At 47.1% G+C, this 22,469-nt stretch overlaps 1 protein-coding gene across 1 annotated transcript; it reads left to right on the forward strand.

The window, feature by feature from the left end:
- Positions 1–14,162: 14,162 nt before the first annotated feature.
- LOC311216406 (olfactory receptor 6E1-like) lies at positions 14,163–15,110 on the forward strand (the record flags this gene model as incomplete). The annotated part of the gene is made up of 1 exon (XM_084297946.1): positions 14,163–15,110. The coding sequence occupies one exon, from the start codon at positions 14,163–14,165 to the stop codon at positions 15,108–15,110; it is 948 nt and encodes a 315-aa protein (XP_084154072.1).
- Between the last annotated feature and the right edge of the window lie 7,359 nt (positions 15,111–22,469).

Consider the following 22,469-nt stretch of genomic DNA (forward strand, 5'->3'; position numbering starts at 1 on the left):
CCTCCACTCCTCCATTTGATGCACAGGGAGGTGTGGAGAGCTAGGGAGGGGCTGGGCTGGGTTGGCCTCCTACAAGAGTCAGGGAGGAGTAGCAGAGCAGGGGCTTGTCTGGGCCCTTCTTCTCTGGACACCCTGGGAGATCCTGCCCCAGGACAATTGTCCCAGAGCTGCCCCTCACAACCACCGCTCCCAGCACTGGGCTCTCCTCCCACCTCACAGAGTTTATTGTTCCTCCAGCTATTGACACTAAATGACTACATCTGAGGTCCATGTTTGCCTTGTCCATCTGAGACTGCCCATGGTGTGTGTGTGGTGAGATGAACCTGAGTGAGCCCAAGTGCCATCAGCTCTTTCCGAAGGGTTCCATCATGTGCAATGGGACAGACAGAGTCTCAAGGTCACTTCTCTTTAGAGCTGTGGTCCCCTAGGAAACCAGCTAACTAAAGCAATGGTAGTCATTATAACTTTCACACTAACTCCTTCTCTGAAGAGTTCTCAACATTTTCCTAAAATATATATTCAGTTCTTCATTCACTTTTCCACACAGAGATAGCCATTTCTTCATTCACTTTTCCACACAGAGATAGCCATTCCCTTCAGGATTCCCTGCGGGAACTAAAGGCAGCATGACTTTCAATGTGGGGAAGACCTTCTGAAGCATGAGCTGGTAGGCAGGCCTACCAGATCATGAACAAACTTGAGGGATTGTTCAGGGCATCCCCTGCACCCACTGCTCCTTTGGGGGGGGGGGCGGGGGGGAGGAGGAGAGGGGCTGGGAAGAGGCCTCCTGAGCACAACAGCTCCTTGCAGCCCTGTGGATGCTGGCTGTGATGTCAGTTCTGTCCCATACCTGTCTGGCCAACAGTAGGGAGGCAGAGACTCCTAGGTCATAAAGGCCATCAAAAAGCTGCCTCCAACAGGGTGACGCATTTGGGGAGGTCAGGGGAAATCTGGAAGAATAAAGGTGGGAGAGTTGGGGGAGAGAAAATTGGCTTGGCTAACAGAAAGGAAAGATTTTGAAGAAGTGACTATTGTTCAGGTAAGGCTGATGGTTCTGCTATACTCATTGGGAAAATATTCAGGTTATGCCTTGGTAATATTTCTAACCAGGAACATTAAAGCCTAGTGTTACCCTAATTACTATTCTTCACCATGGAAGGAATCCACTGCTCTAATCCCCAAATTCAAATCCTACCTTTATCAAAGAGCCCCAAGTACATCACCCATTACCATTAGTGTTAACCAATTGATTACCCTCATCCCTAGCCCTTAATCGCTAGCATTAAATTGCCATCCTTAACACCAACCCTTGTCCTGTAACAAAGCACATAATGTAACCCTAACCAGAGATCTAGCTCATACCCTAAACACTGACTGTCTACCCAAAGCACTACACCGAAGCCTCCCTCTAAGACACTGCTCAACCCCTAACCTAGAAGGTAAGATCTAATTCCTAAACCCTGACCTGAGCAACTAAAACCTCAAATCCCTCATTCCTGCACTCTTATCACAAAACTGAAGCGGTTTCACCCCATGAGGCTAAGAAGGGCTTGAGAGGTCCTACAGCAATTGCTTGGTCTTGGAGGAGGTGACATGGATCTGCTCGGATCATAGGGCTCAAAGAGGAGATGGATGGGGATTTTCTGCTGAGGTCAGCTGTGCCTCAGGATCTCAGGAGGCAGCAGGAGGCCCATGGCTCTGCAGGTGGGTGTTGTGATAAATTAGTAGGGGTTTGTTCATTGTCCTTGAGAATTTAAAGAATCTACTGAGGAGATAAGGTTTCACAACTCACGGCATTGTAACAAGGGGACAAAGCAAGACATCCTGTTTTGCCCCCACCTGAACACAAGCACAACGCATGATCACTGGAGGAAGAATAACGACCCCCAACAACAGACTGCGCAGTCTCAGGACAGGTCTCGACAAGTCGACAAGTCAACAGGTCTCGACAGGTCTCGACAAGTCTCGACAAGCCGGAACTTCAATGCTATAAAACAGCGACACTGGAAAGGGGAAGTTGCGTGCTGTTGCGGAGCGGAGACTCCCCAGCCGCCCAGCGCTGTTTTGCTTGTGTCTGCTTACTTGATTAATAAAATAATTTCAATAGACCAGTAAATTGTGTGGTCTAATTTATAACAATTTGGTGCCGTGACTCGGATGAAGGCAAATCTGATTGAAAGACCTTCGGAGGGGGCGCCCCGCTGATTTCAGCGGCCTTCGCTAGGACTACTTTCAATCAAACCCTTCACCGACGAACCCAAAATTAGACACAAGCAAATAAAACCGGTAAACCCCAGGCAACCTTTGTGCACGAAGCCCGAACGAAGACCCACGGGGTGGGTAAGTATAGGCCGGTGTTCCGTTCGGTTGGGGTTGGGTATCCCGGAGCACGACATTTGAGACGTCCAAGTGCGGACGAAGCGAGTGCGGACCCCTCGGTAGTGCGGTTCCCACCTCCCGCGAGGGACTGGGCCACGAAAAGGGGGAAGCGTTGTGTGTGTGTGTGTGAAGGTGCTCCGGAAGATGGGACAGAAGAAAAGTAAGCCTTCTGGCCCCATGAGGGAGGGATCCAATGCTGTAGGGATACCCTCTGTTCCTTCTGATAGTCCGTTAGGACAAATGATTAAGAATTGGGATGATTCCCCTTCTAGGCGGGGAAAGAGTAAAGTTAAAATGATTTATTATTGTATAGAAGTGTGGGGCAACAAGCCCATCAAAGGGGACAGCGTTTTCTGGCCCCCGTTCGGCTCCTTTGAGGATTGGGTATGCCAAGCCCTCAATATTTATGTTAACTCTAAGGGGCCCTTTAGTTTGGAAGAAAGTGAATATGCGCACCTCTGGATAAATTCAGATACGAGGATGCATCTATATCCTCTAAAAGAAAAAGGAGGGCGGGATAAAAAGAGAAAGGACTTAGAAGTCCCGACACCACCCCCGCCCTATATTCCACCGCCCGCACCAACGGCTCCCGTCCTTAATGGACTCCCCGAATTAGCTAATCCAGGAGAATCGGAATCGGATCATGAAACATAGGGGCCGGTAACCAGAAGCAGGGCAAGAAATCAGAAATCTGCTTTAAGGGAGGGATTATATCCCCTATGAGAAATAGCAATTGGGCGGACCCCAGCCAGGAATGGAATATGTGGCCATCCCCATTAACTCTGGGGATGTCCGAGATTTTAAGAAAAGAACAGGAGGACGGTAAGCAAGCTTTAATGGCAACTGGCATAGTGTTTGCAGCTGCTGAGGAATAATTCTAACTGGAATAATAACTGTACATTGTATATTGTATATATAAAAGCCCGGGCATTTTTGTTAAAGTATTCTTTTATTCATATGTTAATATGTAAATATGTAAATATAAGAACTGCCATTGAGGTGTATGTCTAAGGGAACAAAATTTGCCCAGGCATATTATCGGCTCATCAGGTTTAAATGTCCTCAGTGTAATTGTCAACAGGCAGTTAATTTACAGTGGTTTGATTTTATTTGTGTATCTATATATTGTGAGTTTTGGAGGGATTGGGATTGACTAGTAAAGAGCTTCTAGGAAAACAGTGGAATATTAACCACTGTAGATTACAATAGGAAAAGTTCAAAGCAAAGAAATCCCGAGGAAAAGCCCCCTAGGGTGTATACTAACACATTGGAGGGATATAGTGGGGTGAGAGGGTACAGAAAGTAAAAGAACTCTTATCAAATATTGTAATCAATGGTGGCCACTTTATAAACTAGAGGATGGAGCGGAGTGGCCCCTAAATGGAACTATTAATTATAACACCATATTACAGTTAATGTTGTTTTTGTGGAAAGAAGGAAAATGGGATGAAATATGGTATATTGATTGATATGTTGTTTCAGTATCTTGGAGGGAAAAGGTATGGAATTAAGTTGGACTCTGACTGAGCCTTTGGTGTTGGTATTAGAAAAGTACGGGCTGGAGAAAGATAAAGGAAGTGTTAAAAGGGTTGCTGAAGGTGTTAAAGGTGTGGCATGTAGTATTTAACAGAGCTGTTTGAAATTGAATGAGCAGGGAAAGGTGATGTAGGCATTATCTAAGTAACAGTCTAGAAGTTTTGGTATATTTGCATATTTGCTGTGATGTTTGTTCAGTTTCCCAAGCATCGGGGAGGGGGGGAACAGCCTGCTCCACCAGGGGCCTCTCCAGCAGCCGCAGGGGGGCTTCAGCTCCAGCGCCTGGAGCGCCTCCTCCCCCTCCTTCTGCACTGACTTTGGTGTCTGCGGGGGGGTTTCTCGCTCTCCCAACTGCTGTTGAGCCGCAGGGTTCTGTTCGTTTTTTTGTCTGTTTGTTTTCGTGGATGTGCTCTCACAGAGGCACGGACTGTGTTGCTCATGGCTTGGCTCTGGGCAGCAGTGGGCCTCTTTGGGGCCAGATGAAATTGTCCCTTATCTACCACGGGGAGGTTTCTGGGTTTTTCTCACGGGGGCTGCCACTGCAGTTTCCCACTCTCACACCCCTCACACCCCCCCCCAAACCTTGCCAGCAAACCCAATACACTGGGGCAGCTAAGGCATTACTGACTTGTAAAGCTTCAGGGATTAAATTAACTAATGAAACCCTAAATGTGATGGGGGTAGAAGGTACTGGGATAACAGTGCCACTTTTGGGGAATACTAAGCTGAGACCAGGGGATAAAATGATCACTGGGCAATTATTGTATGTATCCAAGGCGGAAACTAACTTGTTGGGAAGGGATTTGATGATGAAATTGGGCATTCAAATAGTAAATTGTTAGACTGGAATAACAGTGTTATTAATGGAGTGCTCTCAGGCCCTGAGAGCAAACGTATATTCACCTCTGACTGGAAAGACTCTGAAATGGGGGTGGAAGCAACAATATAGGTGGACAATTTTACCTCAGGGGTTTACAGGGGCCACCTATCTATTTGGGTAAATTCTAAAAAGGTTTTGGAGCAATTACAACCTCCCAAGGAGGTATTAATGTTACAAATATGTGGATCATTTTAAGGAAAATGGATACTCCCCAATGGGAGAGAAATGCTGAATAAAGTGATAATGAGGCAAGTATTAACTGTTTTACATCAGAAGAGTCGTTGGGAGGTGCAAGCAATGTGTGATGTTGTTCTAAGAAAGCATGTCTGTGTAGCAATATATACTTTAGGGAAGCACACATGCAGAGGATGTACTATATGTCAAAAGGTAAATAAAAAAGGTCTTCTGTAACCTATCTAGAGGGGGACGGGAGCCAGGGCTTTGACCTTTCCAAAGTATACAGGTAGACTTTACTGAGTTACTTGTTTGTCCTAATTGACCACGTGACTGAATGAGTGTAAAGCTTTACTGCAAGGATTAAAGCAGGCCTTAGAGATTGAGTGGGATTTTCACAGCCCCTGGCACCCCTCCTCTTCTGGAAAGGTAGAGCGAATGAATGGTGAAATTAAGAAACAACTAACAAAACTTATGCTGGAAATTAAGGCTTCTTGGGTAAAATGCTTACCCCTTGCACTGTTAAACATATGGATGCAGCCCAGAACTGATGTAGGAATTTCTCCTTTTGAAAAGCTATATGGTATGCCCTATGACTTGGAATTGCCACTTGATCACCCTCAATTCTAATTAAGACTTTGAAAGAGACTCTTTTTAACGCCACGATGGGGAAGACCCCTATGTTGTTTTGCTTACTACAGAAACAGCCATTTGGACTGCGGAGAAAGGATGGACACATGCCAGCCGTGTTAAAGGACCCACCTGTGACAAGATGTGGGAGATCGCTCCAGGAAACAAAGACCTGAAGCTCACATTGCGACGAACTCGATAGGTACCGTGGGTTAAGGTAGAGGCTCTCCCCTGAAGAACACTACTGCTGCCGAGAAGAACTAAAACCTCGTAGTTGGCTGCAACCCAACTGACGAGTGAGGCAGAGGAGTGAATAAGTGGGGAAAGACATGGGCCTCAGCCATTCCTATCGGTATTTGGGGGTTCTCGCAGTGATTTCATCCTGCATAGCGACTCAACACCACCCCCACCAACCTTTTTAAATGGACTTTAAGTCGATTCGAAGATCAACAGGTTATTGCAACCCAGATAACATCGGGGGGGGGGAAAGCTTTACTTCTACACTATGTCAGCTGATCTCGAGGCCCTGATGCTGGGAATATGTGGGATTTCATTTCTGCCCAAGTTCTAACCTGGGAAGGCGGTACTGTAAATGCCTGAACGTGTATTATTTTGCATACCGGGGGTGTGAAACCATTGCTACAGACTGGACACTCGGGGCTGGTCGGGATAAATTCTTACAAGTGGGATATGGGCTGCAAAGTTGTAACCGACAATTGGATCCCCGTTACAGGTGGTGAGGGCATGGTATAGGGTATACAGGAACCTTCCACGGAAATAAAGAAATTTGCAAGGTTCTATATATAAATATAACAAACTCGGACGATACTAGCTGGGTACTAGGAAAAATGTCAGATTTTACGAACACGGAACAGATAGGGGAGGACTCATCCTAATAAAGAAGGGAAAACCCGAGACTTCCAAGGTAGTCGGGCCTAATAAAGAGTTACTAGGGGAAGGTTTGGTTGTTCAGACTGTAAATATACCTGGGACTGCCCAACCTACTACAGTGTTTTCTAATAAGTTGACAGTTATCCTTTCCCACACTGCTTCCAAGCATTGTGAAAAAAGAAAGGGGTTGTACCCAAGGAGATAACTGAAGGGTACTGGCTATGTGTAAGTGTTAAGCCCCCATATTCAAATTCTTCCAAGTGCAATTGGGGTCAGGAAATCGGGATAACTTTGACCCAAGTTACGGGAAAAGGTAGATGTATCGGCACAGTTCCAAGAGATAAAATGATCCGTGCCATGCCACTGGAAAAAAAAAAAAAAAAATGTGTTCCAAACACACAAATGGTTAATTCCTGCAAATAACATTAGGTGGGTATGTTCGTTGTTGGGAGACACTCCTTGCCTATCTTTAAAATTGTTTAACACATCTCATGATTTTTGTGTACAGGTGGTCATTATACCAAGGATTCTATACCACACTGAAGAGTATATGTATACCCATCACACAGTGGCTGAATACCATCTGGTAAAGATCATACTGGGGTGGTAAGGGATACAATGACTAAATTGCGGGAAGGATTAGAAAAATGCAAAAGGGAAAATGAGGCTCGTCAGAATTGGTATGAATCCTGGTTTAATTACTCACCTTAGCTTACTACCCTGCTATCAGCCATAGCAGGGCCCCCTTGTTGTTACTTATATTAACACTGACTTTTGGACCATGTATATTCAACCAAGTAATCGCAATTGTGAAAAGTCGATTAGAAGCTGCTCATCTTATGCTTGTGCGTGCTAAGTATGAATCTCTTGAGCAGGAGGAGGACAACGCAGAAACTTTGATGCTCAGCAAGCAGATATTGCAAAAATTCAATGAACAAAATATGTTAGAAAAAGAAAAAGGAGGGATTGTGATAAATTAGTAGGGGTTTGTTCATTGTCCTTGAGAATTTAAAGAATCTACTGAGGAGATAAGGTTTCACAACTCACGGCATTGTAACAAGGGGACAAAGCAAGACATCCTGTTTTGCCCCCACCTGAACACAAGCACAACGCATGATCACTGGGGGAAGAATAACGACCCCCAGCAACAGACTGCGCAGTCTCAGGACAGGTCTCGACAAGTCGACAAGTCAACAGGTCTCGACAGGTCTCGACAAGTCTCGACAAGCCGGAACTTCAATGCTATAAAACAGCAACACTGGAAAGGGGAAGTTGCGTGCTGTTGCGGAGCGGAGACTCCCCAGCCGCCCAGCGCTGTTTTGCTTGTGTCTGCTTACTTGATTAATAAAATAATTTCAATAGACCAGTAAATTGTGTGGTCTAATTTATAACAGGTGTCAGGGCACTTCTGACTGAGGCCATGATGTGCCACCTTCAGAAACATGGCTGGTGTATACTTGTATCATTGTGGCTGTCATATGTAACAGAGGAGGCACTGACATGAAACTAGTGTAAATATTTATTTCAAGGTCAGTCCTACCCTAGTACTTAACAGAGCTTGCACACAGGTGTCTGCTGTCCATCAGAGAAGCTGAAAGCCCATCAGGAGGTGCATGGACTTGGAGGATGACGGCGACCTTGCTTCCATTTCTTAGCTGCTGGGCCTCAAGGAGGGTGCCGGGTTTGGATGTTCTTATAGGGTGTCGATTGTGCCTTAGAAACTCTGACTGCAGCAGGAAGCAATCGGTTTTGGTGGGTACTGTGAGGCCACTTCTGCCTCTGGAGCTGAGAGGCCAGCAGCAGGAGCACAGCTGGGCAAGGCACTTGGAGGTCCCATATTTCTGAAGTAGCTAGCAGGTCAACCCTTATCTCCTGGCTCCAAATGGGCTTTTAGGCTCACATCTCCCAGTGTCTCTCACAGGCCAGCAGAAGGCACCTGTCCGGCATGGTGCTTGTGTGATGCCCTCTGCCCAAGTACCTGAAAGGCCCATGCAGAAACTGCCTTGGCTGTGGGTTGTCAAATGTCTTGTGCCTAAGTACATGACTGGGGTGCAGCAGGCATGCAGCTTAGTTGTGTCTATCTGAGGAGCTGAAATACCGTGAGGAAGGCCACATGGCCTGGAAGATCATGGTGAGGTTTCTTGTGTCTGGTCAGCTGACAGGCCCCAGGAAGGCCGATGGGTGTGGATGCCTGTGTGAAGGATGGTTTCTGAGTTGTTGGAACTTTCCTTGGTCATGGGAAAAAGCATCTGAGAAAAAACCTGCCTCAAAGGGAAGCTTTGGGTAGTGGGGTGGGGAAGAGAGGGAAGATAAGGTAGTGGAAGGGATGTGCTATGTCAGAAGTTACCTGAAGGGAATCTGTTATGAGTCCAGGGATTTGTTTTTTAGGACACAATTGGAGCAGGTACAGACATCAATGAAGCCACGGAAATGTCAACATGGGAGCAACATGGGAAAGCCAGATGAATGTTTGCATTCAGAGAGGAGGAAGATGAGGATGCTGAAAAATCAACAGTAACTACCCAAAACCTATACAAGCGTGAGCTACAAGATGTGCGAAAAGATTTTGGTCGCTGTATAGGTGAGCAGCTTGTCACCTGGCTGCTCTGATGCTGGCACACTGGAGCCAATTGTGTGGAATTAGACAGCAGGGAAGCCAGACAACTGGGATCCCTTGCTAGAGACACAGGCATTAACAAAGCAATTGCAGATGGAGCACAATCTCACAGCCTCTGGAGGCGTCTCCTCTCAGCTGTGAGGGAAAGGTATCCCTTCAAGGAAGAACTTCTATGTCTACCAGGCAAGTGGACCACTGTGGAGAAGGGAATCCAGTACCTGAGGGAATTAGCCGTACGGGAAGTGATTTATGAGGATTCAGACCTCAGACAAACATCCAAAGATCCAGATGAAGTCAGGTGTACATGACCCATGTGGCGGAAGTTTGTACAGAGTGCACCATCATCATATGCCAGTTCATTGGCAATAATGGCCTGGAAAGATGATGAGGAACCCACAGCGGACGAAGTAGCTAAACAACTTCGGCAGTATGAAGGAAGTCTCTCCTCTTCCTTACAGGCCTGCATCTCAGCTGTGGAGAAACTTTCTGAAGAGTTCCACCAACTCAAAGAGAATCTGTTTCCCTGAAGGGAAACAGGGACAGGTGTGGGACAGCATAGGAAAGACAGTGGTGGAGATGGACAGTGGGCACAGGCAAGGCTAGACCTTGCAAATTCCATACTGCTCTGTGCTGGTGCAGCCTCACCTCAAGTACTGTGTGCAGTTTTTGCACCACAGTACAAAAAGGACATTAAACTGTTGGAGAGTGTCCAGAGGAGGACGACAAAGATGGTGAAGGGCCTAGAGGGAAGACATATGAGGAGCAGCTGAGGTCACTGGGCCTGTTCAGCCTGGAGAGGAGGAGGCTGAGGGGGGACCTCATTGCTGTCTACATCTTCCTCACGAGGGGGAGTGGAGAGGCAGGTGACCTATTATCTGTAAACACCAGTGATGGGACCCGCAGGAATGGTGTTAAGCTGAGGCAGGGGAAGTTTAGGCTAGACATCAGAAAGAGGTTCTTCACCGAGAGGGTGGTTGCACACTGGAACAGGCTCCACAGTGAAGTAGTCACTGCACCAAGCCTGTCTGAATTTAAGAAGAGATTGTACTGTGTACTTACTCACATGGTCTAAACTGTTGGTTAGACCTGTGCAGTGCCAGGAGTGGGACTTGATGATCCTTATGGGTCCCTTCCAACTCGGGATATTCTATGATTCTATGAAATAAAGCCAAGTTCTTGTCCCCTTGGCTACGGCAGGTTTCTCTGCCACCAAGGTCCTGGAGGAGATGCTGTACTGTGAGAAAACAATACAACTGGATCCTTATTTCCTCTTTGCACCTCCTGAAGGAGGCCAGGAGGCATCACACCAATGTGTGTTACTTGGCACTGCATACCCCGCAACCCACTGCCCAAGGAAGTGACCAGAGCAACACGTGAGGGACAGGACCTCTCTGCCCAGGGCTGGCAGGAGGCCTTGGCCTTTCTGCCTGATGAAACAAAGCCAGCATTTTCTCAGGCTCAGAGCCACCTGCACAGGGCCTTGGCCTACCTGTAATGATGGCCTCCATTTGCCTGCTCTAAGGTGTCCATGGGGCTTTTTCAGAAATGGCCCTTATTGGGACCAATCAGTGCTTTGAAGGACTTTGGGGTTTGGCTTCTGACTTTGGCTTTCTGAGAGATCTCATCAGTCTGCTCTAAGGGGCTGAAGCTGATAAACTTGTCAGCAACTATACCTTGGGCTTATTAAGACACAGAAAGGCCTAAGAGTCTCTTAAGGAGGTCTGGAGAGGTAGAAGTTTGACACTGTACAGACAATCTTGACCATCAACTCCCAATCTTCCACCATTTCTCTCATTGATCTCCTAGGACTTGCATTACTTCTCCTGACATCAGACTTCTCCACTGAAGTCTGTCATTGCATCTTGTAGTTCCCTTGTCCCAAATCCCTCTTACTTTCCTTAGAATGTCCTATAAGATCAAGGAATAAACATAATATATATATTACCATGTTTACCCTATATATATTAGCATATATATATTAACATGTTTTTCTTGTATATTGAACAATATCATGCATCTTTCTTGTAACATATCAAACAATACCCCAAAAACACACAAAAAATATAAACATCACCTTTAATGCGTACCTTAATCAAATCAAGTGCCTTCAATCAAATTCCAGGTGTGATTAAATAAAACTTTTACTCCTTTCTCTACCCCATGTCTCAGAGGCTTCCTTACCAAGGTTCTGGTTTGCTCAGTGTCAGATGGCAGCGTCCTTCCTCAGCACAGAGGAGAACTGAAACACAGGGCTGCTTTAGCCCACCAGTGATCACAATTCCAGGACTGTCTGCTTCTCAACTTTCAACAAACACAACCCACACAGATCCTTGCTCGATGAACACTTTGATTGATGAGGATATTTCTCTGGAGTTTCACAGAGAGACAAAATTCTTCTGAAGCCATCAGCTGAGATTTCTTCCAGATGAGAAAGCCAGGTGTGAGACAAGAAGAGGAAAGGAAATTCTCCCAATCCCCACCATGGGCAATAGTCCAGGTGCAACATGGACAACCAAGTTGCCAAAGTACTGAGCTGATGCAGCCCACTGGGGGCTCCTTGGAAAAGGAATTAGATGTGAAGAGAGGGGTCCAGCTGGAGGAGAGATACCATGCAGATGAGAGCTTGTGAATAAAAATAGATGGGATATCCCAGACATTAGTTTCTGGGGCCATTTCTGATGCCCTTGGTTATCTGAAAATTCTGCATGGATCAGAAAAGCACGATATAGGCCTCTAAGGTGACTGTCCCCCATTTCCGTAGCTGCAGAAAGTATAAAAGACAAGGACTGGGACAGATGCTGTGCACTTCTTTGCTGGGTGCTTACAAATGACTGCTCCTCTTCTTTGACCATCTCCACAAGGATGAGGAGGTCATATATCAGGATTGGATGTGAACCCCGTGCACCTACATTTCAGTGTGAGGCTCCCGAGACAGACTGAGATGCATAACTCTTGGTCTTAGCAGCAGAAGAAGCAGCACAAACAACTGTGCCCAGTGTGTCTTCCCTTTCTGCATTTCCATTCAGAACAGAGGTAGCTTTTAAACTAAGAGAGGGTAGTTTTAGACTGGATATTCAGAAGAAATTGATTTCTCTGAGGGTGGTGAGGCACTGTAACAGACTGATCAGAGAAATTGTGGGTGCCCCATCCCTGGAAGTGTTCAAGGCCAGGCTTAATGGGGTTTGAGCAACCTGGTCTGGTGGAAGGTGCCCCTGGCTACAGCAGGGCAGTTGGAACTAGGTGATGTTTAAGGTGCCTTTGAAACCAAATCTTTCTATGTTTTTGTGATCTTATGATTAATGTGACTGACCAGACTTGTTTCCCATCACTGCCTCCCATGATTATTTACCCTCGTTGCAGGGGAAATGGTCCTTGACCAGATCCCCTCAGTGCTTAGTTGCCTGTCAGGTCTAAACCACAACATATTGCTGTTGGTGACCAGGCCAATCTTCAGCTAAAACAATTACTGCCAATGGATAAATCTGAACAAGTTTTCCAGATGAAGCCAGTGCACAGATTCCTCTTTGCCAGTCTAGAGGCAAAGAGCAAGGCAGGGCATTTGGAGTCTAAGACCAGCCCAAACCCCAGACTGAAATGTCCATGCAAACATGGTTGTACTCCCCACTTCTGAGTTTACCATTTTACTGCCTAAGTGCACCCATTCTGCTCTGGGACAAGTCCTGAGGGGACAATACAGCCCACACAGAAACTACTTCACTGCCTTGAATCCATCATCTCCTTCCCCACCTTTGGATTTAGAGGAGTTGTTCTCTTTTTGCAGTCATCTGCTCTGATCCTTTCTATGTCTAAACACATAGGGAAAGGTGAAGGAGAAAATGTCTGTCTTTGCTGAACAAGTTTCTCTTGTGGTTTTTGTTTTAGTTTTGCTTATTTTCCTGTTAGAGGAGTAGTTTGATTTACAGAAGGGAGTAATTTACTAAAATCATCAGAGACTTGAGTAATGAGTTTAATCTACTTCACTCCTGGTGCCTGTGAGAACTTGTTCTCCCGAGGCTCCCCCAACAGTCAGTGGAGACAAGAGAAAGTGCTCATGGCTGGGTCGTCCCAGCCTAGAACTGTCATGACAAACAAAGGTGAGGAATCTCTTTCAGATGCTCTTCTCTCTCTCAGCATTGACGGGATGGGAGTAAGTTAAATTTCTCAACCTGAAGGATGTGACTTTTAGACAACTGAAATACAAACCTACACAGTAGTACTTGGCACTTTGCTTTTTTTAGACATTTATTCTTCATACAACAAGGACTGTCCTTAAACTTTTAAAGATGACAAGATTTTTACACCTCTCGGAAACATAAGGCATTTAGGTGAGGACGTTTGATAGTAAGAGAGAAGACCAACTGCAGAAACAACTGCATTTCCACACAGAATGAGGTCAGATGAGATTGTGTGACAGATCCATTTCCACTGATCTGGTGGGACCACAATGAATTTTGGCCTTAATTTACAGTACTAAAAAAGGCAAACTACACTTACTACTGGTATTCCCTCATTCCTAAAGAAGCAAAGGAAGATGATGTAGAAGAAAGCAGGACATTACAAAAGAGGTACTTGAAATTCTCTTAATTTGAAATCAAGGGATCCTCAGCTGCTGCTAGTCCAAAAAGGCAAGTACTGAAGAGGAGAGAGAATAACTTTCAATGTACATATTTGAACTGATGGTTTATCTCCTATGTAATAGAAAGTATTTGTTCAGGACATGAGATTTCCTTTTAAAACATTGTTATGATGGATGTTTGCGATTGTTCTGAGTGAACATGGACTTTCCCAGGAACAGGGTGCAATCGCTAACAACACCTTGTTAGTCTTGTGTTCTTGAGAATCATTTGTGGCTGATGGACAAAGTTGGAAAGAAGACAAGAAATTCTCAGAGGATTCTGCCTGATATGTAAAACAGAAAAGTCAGTCTCTATTGTATAGGAAGCCGTCAAGAAGAAAATAGAGAAGGAAGGAGATAGCCTTCTGTCTAGGCCATGAAATTATTGGACTTGTATATTTGTCATGTTCCTGCCTCAGCAGGATGAATGGAAATTGGGCATGAGAGTAGGCAATGGAACTGTCGTTACTGAATTCATCCTTAAAGGCTTCTCAGGGCTTGATCAGAAGCTACAGTTATTTCTTTGCCTGGTCCTTCTACTCATGTACCTGACAACAGTGATGGGGAATGCAGCCATTATTTTCCTGGTGTGTATGGATAACCGCCTGCAAACCCCCATGTACTATTTCATTGGCAATCTGGCATTCCTGGAAATCTGGTTTACATCCTGCACAAGCACCAAACTGTTGGTGATTCTGAGCTCTGGCAGGAGAACAATCTCAGTAGGTGGCTGCTTTGCCCAGTCCTCCTTTTATTTTGCCCTGGGTGCTGCAGAGTTTGTTCTCCTTGTTGTCATGTCCTTTCACCGTTATGTTGCCATCTGCCAGCCTTTGCGGTATGCTGCCATCATGAAGCATCAGCTCTGTATCCACCTGGTTGCTGCTGTTTGGGTCATGGGCTTCACATTCTTGATTTACCGCCTGGTGCTGCTCTCCAAGCTCACTTTCTGTGGTTTGAACAAGATCCAGCATTTTTTTTGTGACAACACCCCCTTATTCCAACTGTCCTGCTCTGATGTCACCCTGCTTTGGAAAACAGATGCGGTTTTCTTATTGTTTATTGTGCTGTCTTCCTTGTTTCTAACTCTGGCATCTTACACAAGTATCTTCTTCTGTATCCTACAAATGCCAGCAGCCTCTGCAAGGAGAAAAGCTTTTGCTACATGCTCTTCCCACCTCACCACCTTGGCCGTTGTCTATGGAAGCTGCATTGCTCTCTACGCACCCTCATCAGGACATGTTTCTTTGAAGACCAACAGCATTGTAGCTTTGCTGAACACTGTCCTGTACCCATTCTTAAACCCATTCATCTACAGTCTTAGAAACAAGGCTGTGATGCTGGCCCTGAAGGAAGCCATGGCCCGTGCAACAGCACAGCTTTTCGCCTAACCGTGATGCATTTCTGAAGAGCAATTTGAGTTCTCTGCTGTCATATCTTATATAATACCACAATCATACATATATGACCTCCATATGCAGATGCCTCCAGAGGATTATGTTCTTGCTGGATTGTGTTAGTCTGTGTGATAAGAAGCACATCTGCAAACAAAATAAAGGCCCAAGGAAATGATGTCAGGATGAACAATTCAGTTCATGCCCTGCTCTGACTGCTTCCAGGCCCATCACAGGAGAGTCCTCAGCTCAACAAAAGCCCATCTCCATGAACCCAGAGGAGCACAAAGCACAATGGCAGGTGGGAATCCAAGTTACTGGCTCCTGTGGAACCAAGATCTTGTCCCAGCTCCTTCCAGGACTGCCTTGGGAGGGCTATCACCCCACTGTCCAGGCAGAAACCCATCCAGATGTATCACTGGCAGCAGCTCTCCGCATCACCATTTGGACTAATGGGATTGCTGCCAAGGGCTGTAGGTCATCTGATGGTTGTACATAGAGGTAAGTGCAGCAGCTGGACTAGAACCAGGGCATCAGAGGGCCCATGTGTCATTGTAGTCAGCAACAGGAGAGATGGGAGTGTGTGGACTTAATGTGTGTGTGCCTGTTTCTTTGTGAGTTTGTGTGAGATTGGGGTGGTGTGTGCCAGCAGCTCGAGTGGGGCTGCACCTACAGGGGCTCATATGTCCAACTGTCTTCATCTGGGCAGACTGGGAGCCAGAACTTGTCCTGGGCAAGCTGAGTGTCTGATCCCAGCTGCTGGAGGGATCTACCTTGCACACATGCACATGCAAATGCATTTGCACACGCACATGCATTTGCACACACAAGCACTTTGCATTTCCCACTAATGGGCCTCCATCTTGCTCAGCCAGAGAGGCAATCAGGATAATGCTGCTGGTGTTGTTTGTGGTTGTGTGAATGCTGAGTGTGCCTGCGTGCATTCACCCGTGTCCTGTGTCATTGTGGACTGCACTCTGCTGCTAAAGGGATTGAGAAAAACACATTAGTGATATCAGTCGTGGCATAACTCTTGCCTGGCTTTGATTCTAGTTCATATTGGAGTTCTACCATGTCCAGCACTGCAGCACTCAGTAGTGGCATGATTTCATTCAGGCCACGATAGTCCACTGTTAGTCTCCACTTTTTGTCAAGAATTCACACTAGCCATATGTGACTAATAAAGTGTGAGCAAGTCTTGCTGATCACTTCTTGTCTCTCCAGTCAATAAACCAACTCATGAATGTGAATCAGGGAGTCTCAGTTAGTGCAATATTGCTCCCTGTGCACCACTGGGGTAGTGATCAGCATCTGCTGCTCTTTGACCCTCAGCAACCCCACAACAGAAGGGTTCTCCAAGAAACACGGCAAGGTAAACAGCTGTTTAATGTCATCATCTTAATGTAACTCTGCTTCAGCCTCCAATACAGTTAACTGTCAGGATTTCCCTGTCAATCCAGAAATAAAAATGAGTTCTGCCCCTTTAGAGCTGGATGGCATTACAGTACACTGTGCGCTGGTGTCCACAAGAGCCTTAAACTTCTGTTGGTCTGATGTGTCAGGCCATTGAACCCACACAGTCCAATAAACTCAGTTGTCCCTCCACCCGATTGGAGGCAGAGCACCTCTAGTTCTGGTCAGAGTATTCATGGAAATTGGAGCAGCAATTTTCCTGGAAGGGCCATTCCCCGTCCCCCGTCCCCCGTCCCCCCCCCTCTACCCCCTTTTGCAATTGTTTTTCCTTGTAACTTATATACCCATGCCTCTAGGGTTGAGGTAGATTTCCCAGCCCATTTTCTCATGTCCCCTCCATTGCCATGTGGGTAAAACCACAGAGTGGTATGTTGTGTGGACCCACCATACCCCTTTCTTGAGCAGAGGCATGCTTACTCCTAACAGCTGAGGTACTGGTTCATACATGTAGAGCGAGGAAAGTATATGCTCTTTGAGTTGGTGGACCTCTTGGGAAAGTTTCTTTACAACCAAGACACAGGCCCATAGTGCAGAAGAAATGCCTGCCATGACCATGCTGCATCTAAGGGCTATCTGCAAAGGAAAAGTCTTAGAAAAACAGACCATAGAAAGAAAAATACTGTAAAGGAGTTCATGAGAGTTCTGGGAGATGGGGCAGTTTTTTAACTCCCTGAAGCTCATACATGTACAGCAACTGGGCAGAATAGAATCATAGAATAATTAAGTTTGGATAGACCTCCAAGGTCATCTGGTCCAAAGATGCCAATACTACCAATGTCACTCACTAAATCATGTCACTAAGTGCCAGGTCCAACCTCTCCTTAAAACCCCCCCCAGGGACGGTGACACCACCACTTCCCTAGGCAACCCATTCCAATGCCTGACTACTCTTTCTGAGAAGAAAATTCTAATTTCTTCTAATTTCCAAACTAAACCTCCCTGGAGCAACCTGAGGCCATTCCCTCTAATCCTATCAGTAGTTATCTGCAAGAAGAGGCTGAACCCCAGCTCCCCACAACTTCCTTTTGGTAGCTAGAGAGAGCAATTAGGTCTCCCCTGAACCTCCTCTTCTGCAGACTAAACAACCCCAGTTCCCTCAGCTGCTCCTCAAGGCACTTATGTTCCAGGCCCTTCACCAGCTTTGTAGCTCTTCTCTGGATATGTTGCAGGGCCTCAATGTCCTTCTTGTAGTGAGGGGCCCAAAACTGAACACAGTACTCAAGGTGCAGCCTCAGCAGAGCAGAGTACAGGGGCATGATCATCTCCCTGGTCCTGCTGGCTGCACTATTCCTGAGACAAGGCAGGATACCATTGGCCTTCTTGGCCACCTGGGAAGACTGCTGGCTCATGGTCAAGTGAGCATCAACAAACACCCCCAGATCTTTCTCCTCTGCACAGCTTTCCAGACACTCTGCCACAAGCCTCTAGCGTTGCATGAGGATGCACTTAGCCAAGTTGAACCTCATCCCATTGGCCTCTGCCCTTTGATCCATCCTGTCCAGGTCACTCTGAGGGGCCTTCATACCCTCTGGCAGATAGACACTTCTCCCTAACTTGGGCTCTATCCCTGCACCGGCCTGTCCCTTCTGTCCCACACATGGTCCCATGGCCCCACTGTTCAGGCACAGCACAGGGAAGGGTGTGGTCAGGGTGGGTAATGGTCCCCAAGCATGAACCCCATGGCAGCCCTTGCTTCCCTTTCTCTATAGCTCTCCCCTTCCCCCTGCACCTGATGCCTGCCTTGCCCTGACCATGTCCCACGGGAGATTTCACAGACATCCCTGCTCTGGGGTCTGAAGGTGTCTGGTCCAGGGAAGAGGTTGGACAGGGTTGGCCATTCCCCCACACAGGCAGGGAGCTGAAGGTGAGGATGGGGGTGGCCTGGCAGCAAACCCCAGCCATAAATCCGAGTGAGCAGCCAGTACTAGGAACAGCCATTGCTAGAGGCTGGGGATGACGAATGTCCTGGGCCACCTTCCCATGCTAATCATTCCACCACTGGCCCAGAGTGGCCACCTGCCTCCTGCACTTGCATGTTATTCCTCTCCACGAGCTCTGGCTCTGCACCACAAATGCCCTGCTGTGAGTCCTCACCCAGCATGGTCACACAACTCAGACAATATCTGAGTTTTCCTCTGGAAGGACAGGAACTGCCACTCCTGTTCCCTCCCTGTGCTCCATGAAGTGCCCAGAGCTGGTGGTGATGCTCTGCAGAGTAATGGGCCTGGTTTAAAGCCATTCTCTCTTGTCCTGTCATTATTGGCCCAACAAAAAGTTACTCTTTATCTTATTTATAAGTGTACTGGGTCTGGCTGGAATGTTTACTTTCCCGGCAGCAGCCCATACAGTGCCGTACTCTGTACTTGTAGCTGGAACAGCAGTGTTATCACACCAGCGTTGTGTCTACTGCTGAGCAGCAGTGGCACAGCATTGGGCCTTTCTCTAACCCTCCTAGGGGGTGGGCAAAAAAGTGAGGAGAGAAACATCACTAGGGCAGCTGACCTAAACCAATCAAAGGGATATTCCATACCATGTGGTGTCACACTCAGCAATAAAAGGTGGAAACAGGAAGAAGAGGGGAGGGGTGGGCTCTCGTTGAGAAGACGTCGGTCCTCCTCTCGAACACCGGCTGCGTGCGTTGAGGCCTTGCTTCAAGGACGTGGTCAATCATCGCTCATTTGTGGGAAGTAGAGAGTAATTTCTTTCCTCTGCACTTCCATATAGCTTTCATTTATTTTGTTTGTTTGTTTTCCTCCCTTTTTCCCCTTTTCCCTTTTACTTCCCCTTAGTTAAATTGTTTAGTTCATGGTAGTCTTTATTTAATTATTATAATTATTTCCCTTTAATTAAATTATCCTTATCTCAACCCGTGAGTTGTTCTTTGCTTTACTTCTCCCCCTCCTCATCTAAAGGAGGGGGAGTGAGAGAGTGGTTGTGGGGTTTAACTGCCCAGCACGGTAAAACCACCACAGCAGTGCATCACTAGTTAGTTCAGAAGTGACTGATAGATAGGGTGGACCTTGCTAGCTCTTGTGTAATCTATTTGCTACTTGGAGAACTCCTTTCTGCAGTGAGATATATCTTCCTCAGAAGTAAATGGAATCTAATTATTTGTGGGCTGAAATAAGAACAAATGGAGATATAGAAAGAACTATGTCTAGATCAGCAGAGCAATGAAGAAAAAGTCCAACAGAGGAAAAAGTGTATGACAGCATAAGAGAGGAAAAAGGTAATTCAGAATGCAAGTGAATGCATGTAGGAGAAGAAACTAAACAAAATTACACAACACGATTGTAGAAATAGATTAAGAATATAGACGTAAAAGATAAGTAATAGAGAGTGAAAACATGATTACACCAAGAAAACTGTGTTTAAAAACATGCATTTACCTAACTTAGTACTTAAACTTGCAAAATACCATGGCATCAGTGCCAAAGATTATTTGAGTACTGTTAGCTTGTGCAGCACTAAAAGCATAATCATGTCAATTGCTTCTTTGCATGATTTTTCATATTTCTAAGAGTTGATGTGGAAATGATCCAGTATGTATCAGTACAATTTATGAACACTTGAAAAGAGATACTGTGGCTTCCCCTTCAGAAAAGAATCTCGAGAGCCGAGTACAGGGGGACAATCACTTCCCTATCCCTGCTGGACACACTGCTTCTTATACCAGCCAGGATGCCGTTGGCCTTCTTGGCCACCTGAGCACACTGCTGGCTCATATTCAGCCGACTATCCACCAATACTTCCGGGTCCTTCTCCACCTGGCAGCTTTCCAACCACTCATCTCCCAGCCTGTAGCCCTTCTTGGGGTTGTTGTGTCCCAGGTGCAGGACCTGGCACTTGGCCTTGTTGAACTTCATGCAGTTGGCCTCAGCCCATCGGTGCAGCCTATCCAGATCCTCCTGCAGAGCCTTCCTACCCTTGAGCAGATCGACACACACCCCTAACCTGGTGTCATCTGCAAACTTACTGAGGGTGCACTCGATCCCCTCGTTCAGATCATCGATAAAGATATTAGAGAGGACTGGCCATAGTCCTGAGCCCTGGGGGACTCCACTAGTGACCGGCCTCCAAGTGGCTTTAACTCCAGTTAAATGTAACTGGATTACAACAGCAGGCATGCTTCTAGCCACACATGCCTTTTTCCAGAGAGCAAGCTGAGGAACATGGCAACCCACAGGCTGCTGCACCCTGAGGGGCAAGGGCAGAGCAAAGCCCAGGCTGGCACAACACAAAGCGTTGGGGACGGCCATGGCTGCGGAATGCTGGCCCCAAGGGCGGTTGGGCGGTTGGGCAGGCCTGTACCGGCTGCCCGTGCTGACGGGGAGGCTGCTCGGCTGCCTGCTCCTCCCGCTCAAGTGTCCGCTCCATAGACAACCTCAACCAGAGGGAGTCAGCTTCTTTTTCCTCTCTCTTCAAGCAGGATGGTGATACAATCGGGTCAGGAAGGGAGTGATTGCTGCATGAGGATGAGGGGACACGGACAGCATCGGTGAGTCGCTGGAGACCCTTGGGCACTCAGGCAGGGGATGCCCATGGTTACAGGGGGATGCTGCTCCGTTTGGTGCTTTTCCTTTCAGACAGAAACATCCCTAGCGATGAGACCGGATCATGGCACACTGCTGGCCTCTCTAGCTTTGAGAACTCATCCAGAAAACATGCCAACGCTCTCCAGGACAGATAAGACAGCCCCCAGCCATTCCCCACCACAGTGTCACTACGCTAAGTGGGAATATGGCACATTTAAGCTACAAGGAACATCTCCTGGACATGAGGAAGATGGGAGATGGACAGCCTTGGTGTGAGGCTGGGAGAGCCTCATGCAAGGAGGAAGGAATGTCTTCCAGTGATGAGAGGGGTGGCTGCTCGGTTCGTCGCCTCCTCTATTAGAGCTGGAGACACTGACAGTGCTGGAATGAAGCCATGGCACACTCCTGGACTGTCTCGCATTGAGAAGTCAGCTGGAAAAGGTGTCAACAATCTCCAGGACAGGTAATTTAGCCCGAAACCACACCTAACAACGGTGTCATAGCAAGCAGGACAGTGACATGCTTGGGCCAGGATGGGAGGGACCGCTCGGTCAGGGTGACACGAGCCGGCTTGACGTGGTGAGACGCTCGAGGTTGTTGGGCACAGAGGCAGGATCAGCCCCTGGTCACACAGGGATGCTGCTCTGTTTTTTCTTTCTGTTATTAAAGCCAGACACACACAGCGATGGGAAGCAGACGACGGCACAATCGTGGCGACTCTCCCTTTGAGAAGACATCTGGAAGGAACATCCAGCGCTATCCAGGACAGGTAAGATCGCCCTAACCCACACCCATCACCCATAACAGTAAGCAGGAAGGTGACACGCTCGAGCCAGGAGTGCATCATGAGGATGATGGGACAGGGACAGCTTTGGTGAGTCGCTAGAAACCCTAGGGCACAGAGGAAGGGGCTGCCCTGTTCACAGAGGGATGCTGCTCTGTTTGGTGCTTCTTCTCTATCAGCCAGAATCACACGGCGATTGGACCAGACCATGGCACAATCCTGGCTGCTTTCCCCTTTAGAAGTCATCTGGGAGGAAGAGCTGCCAATGCTCTCCAGGAAAGGTAAGATTGTCCCAACCCACACCCACCATTTTCTAACAGCAAGGAGGACGGTGACATGATCGGGGTAGGATGGGAGTGGTCTCTGTATCAAGATGACGGAACAATGACAGCCTTGGTGACTCGCTTGAGACCCTTGGGCACAGAGGCAGGGGCTTCCCGTGCTTAGAGAGGGATGCTGCTCTGTTTGGGGCTTCTTCTCTTTCAGCCAGAATCACACAGCGATGGCACAAAACCACAGCACACTCCAGGCCACTCTCCCCTTGAGAAATCAGCTGGAATAAGA

The sequence above is a fragment of the Netta rufina genome (genome assembly GCF_964035555.1).
Source record: "Netta rufina genome assembly, chromosome: 18".
Classification (NCBI taxonomy): domain Eukaryota; kingdom Metazoa; phylum Chordata; class Aves; order Anseriformes; family Anatidae; genus Netta; species Netta rufina.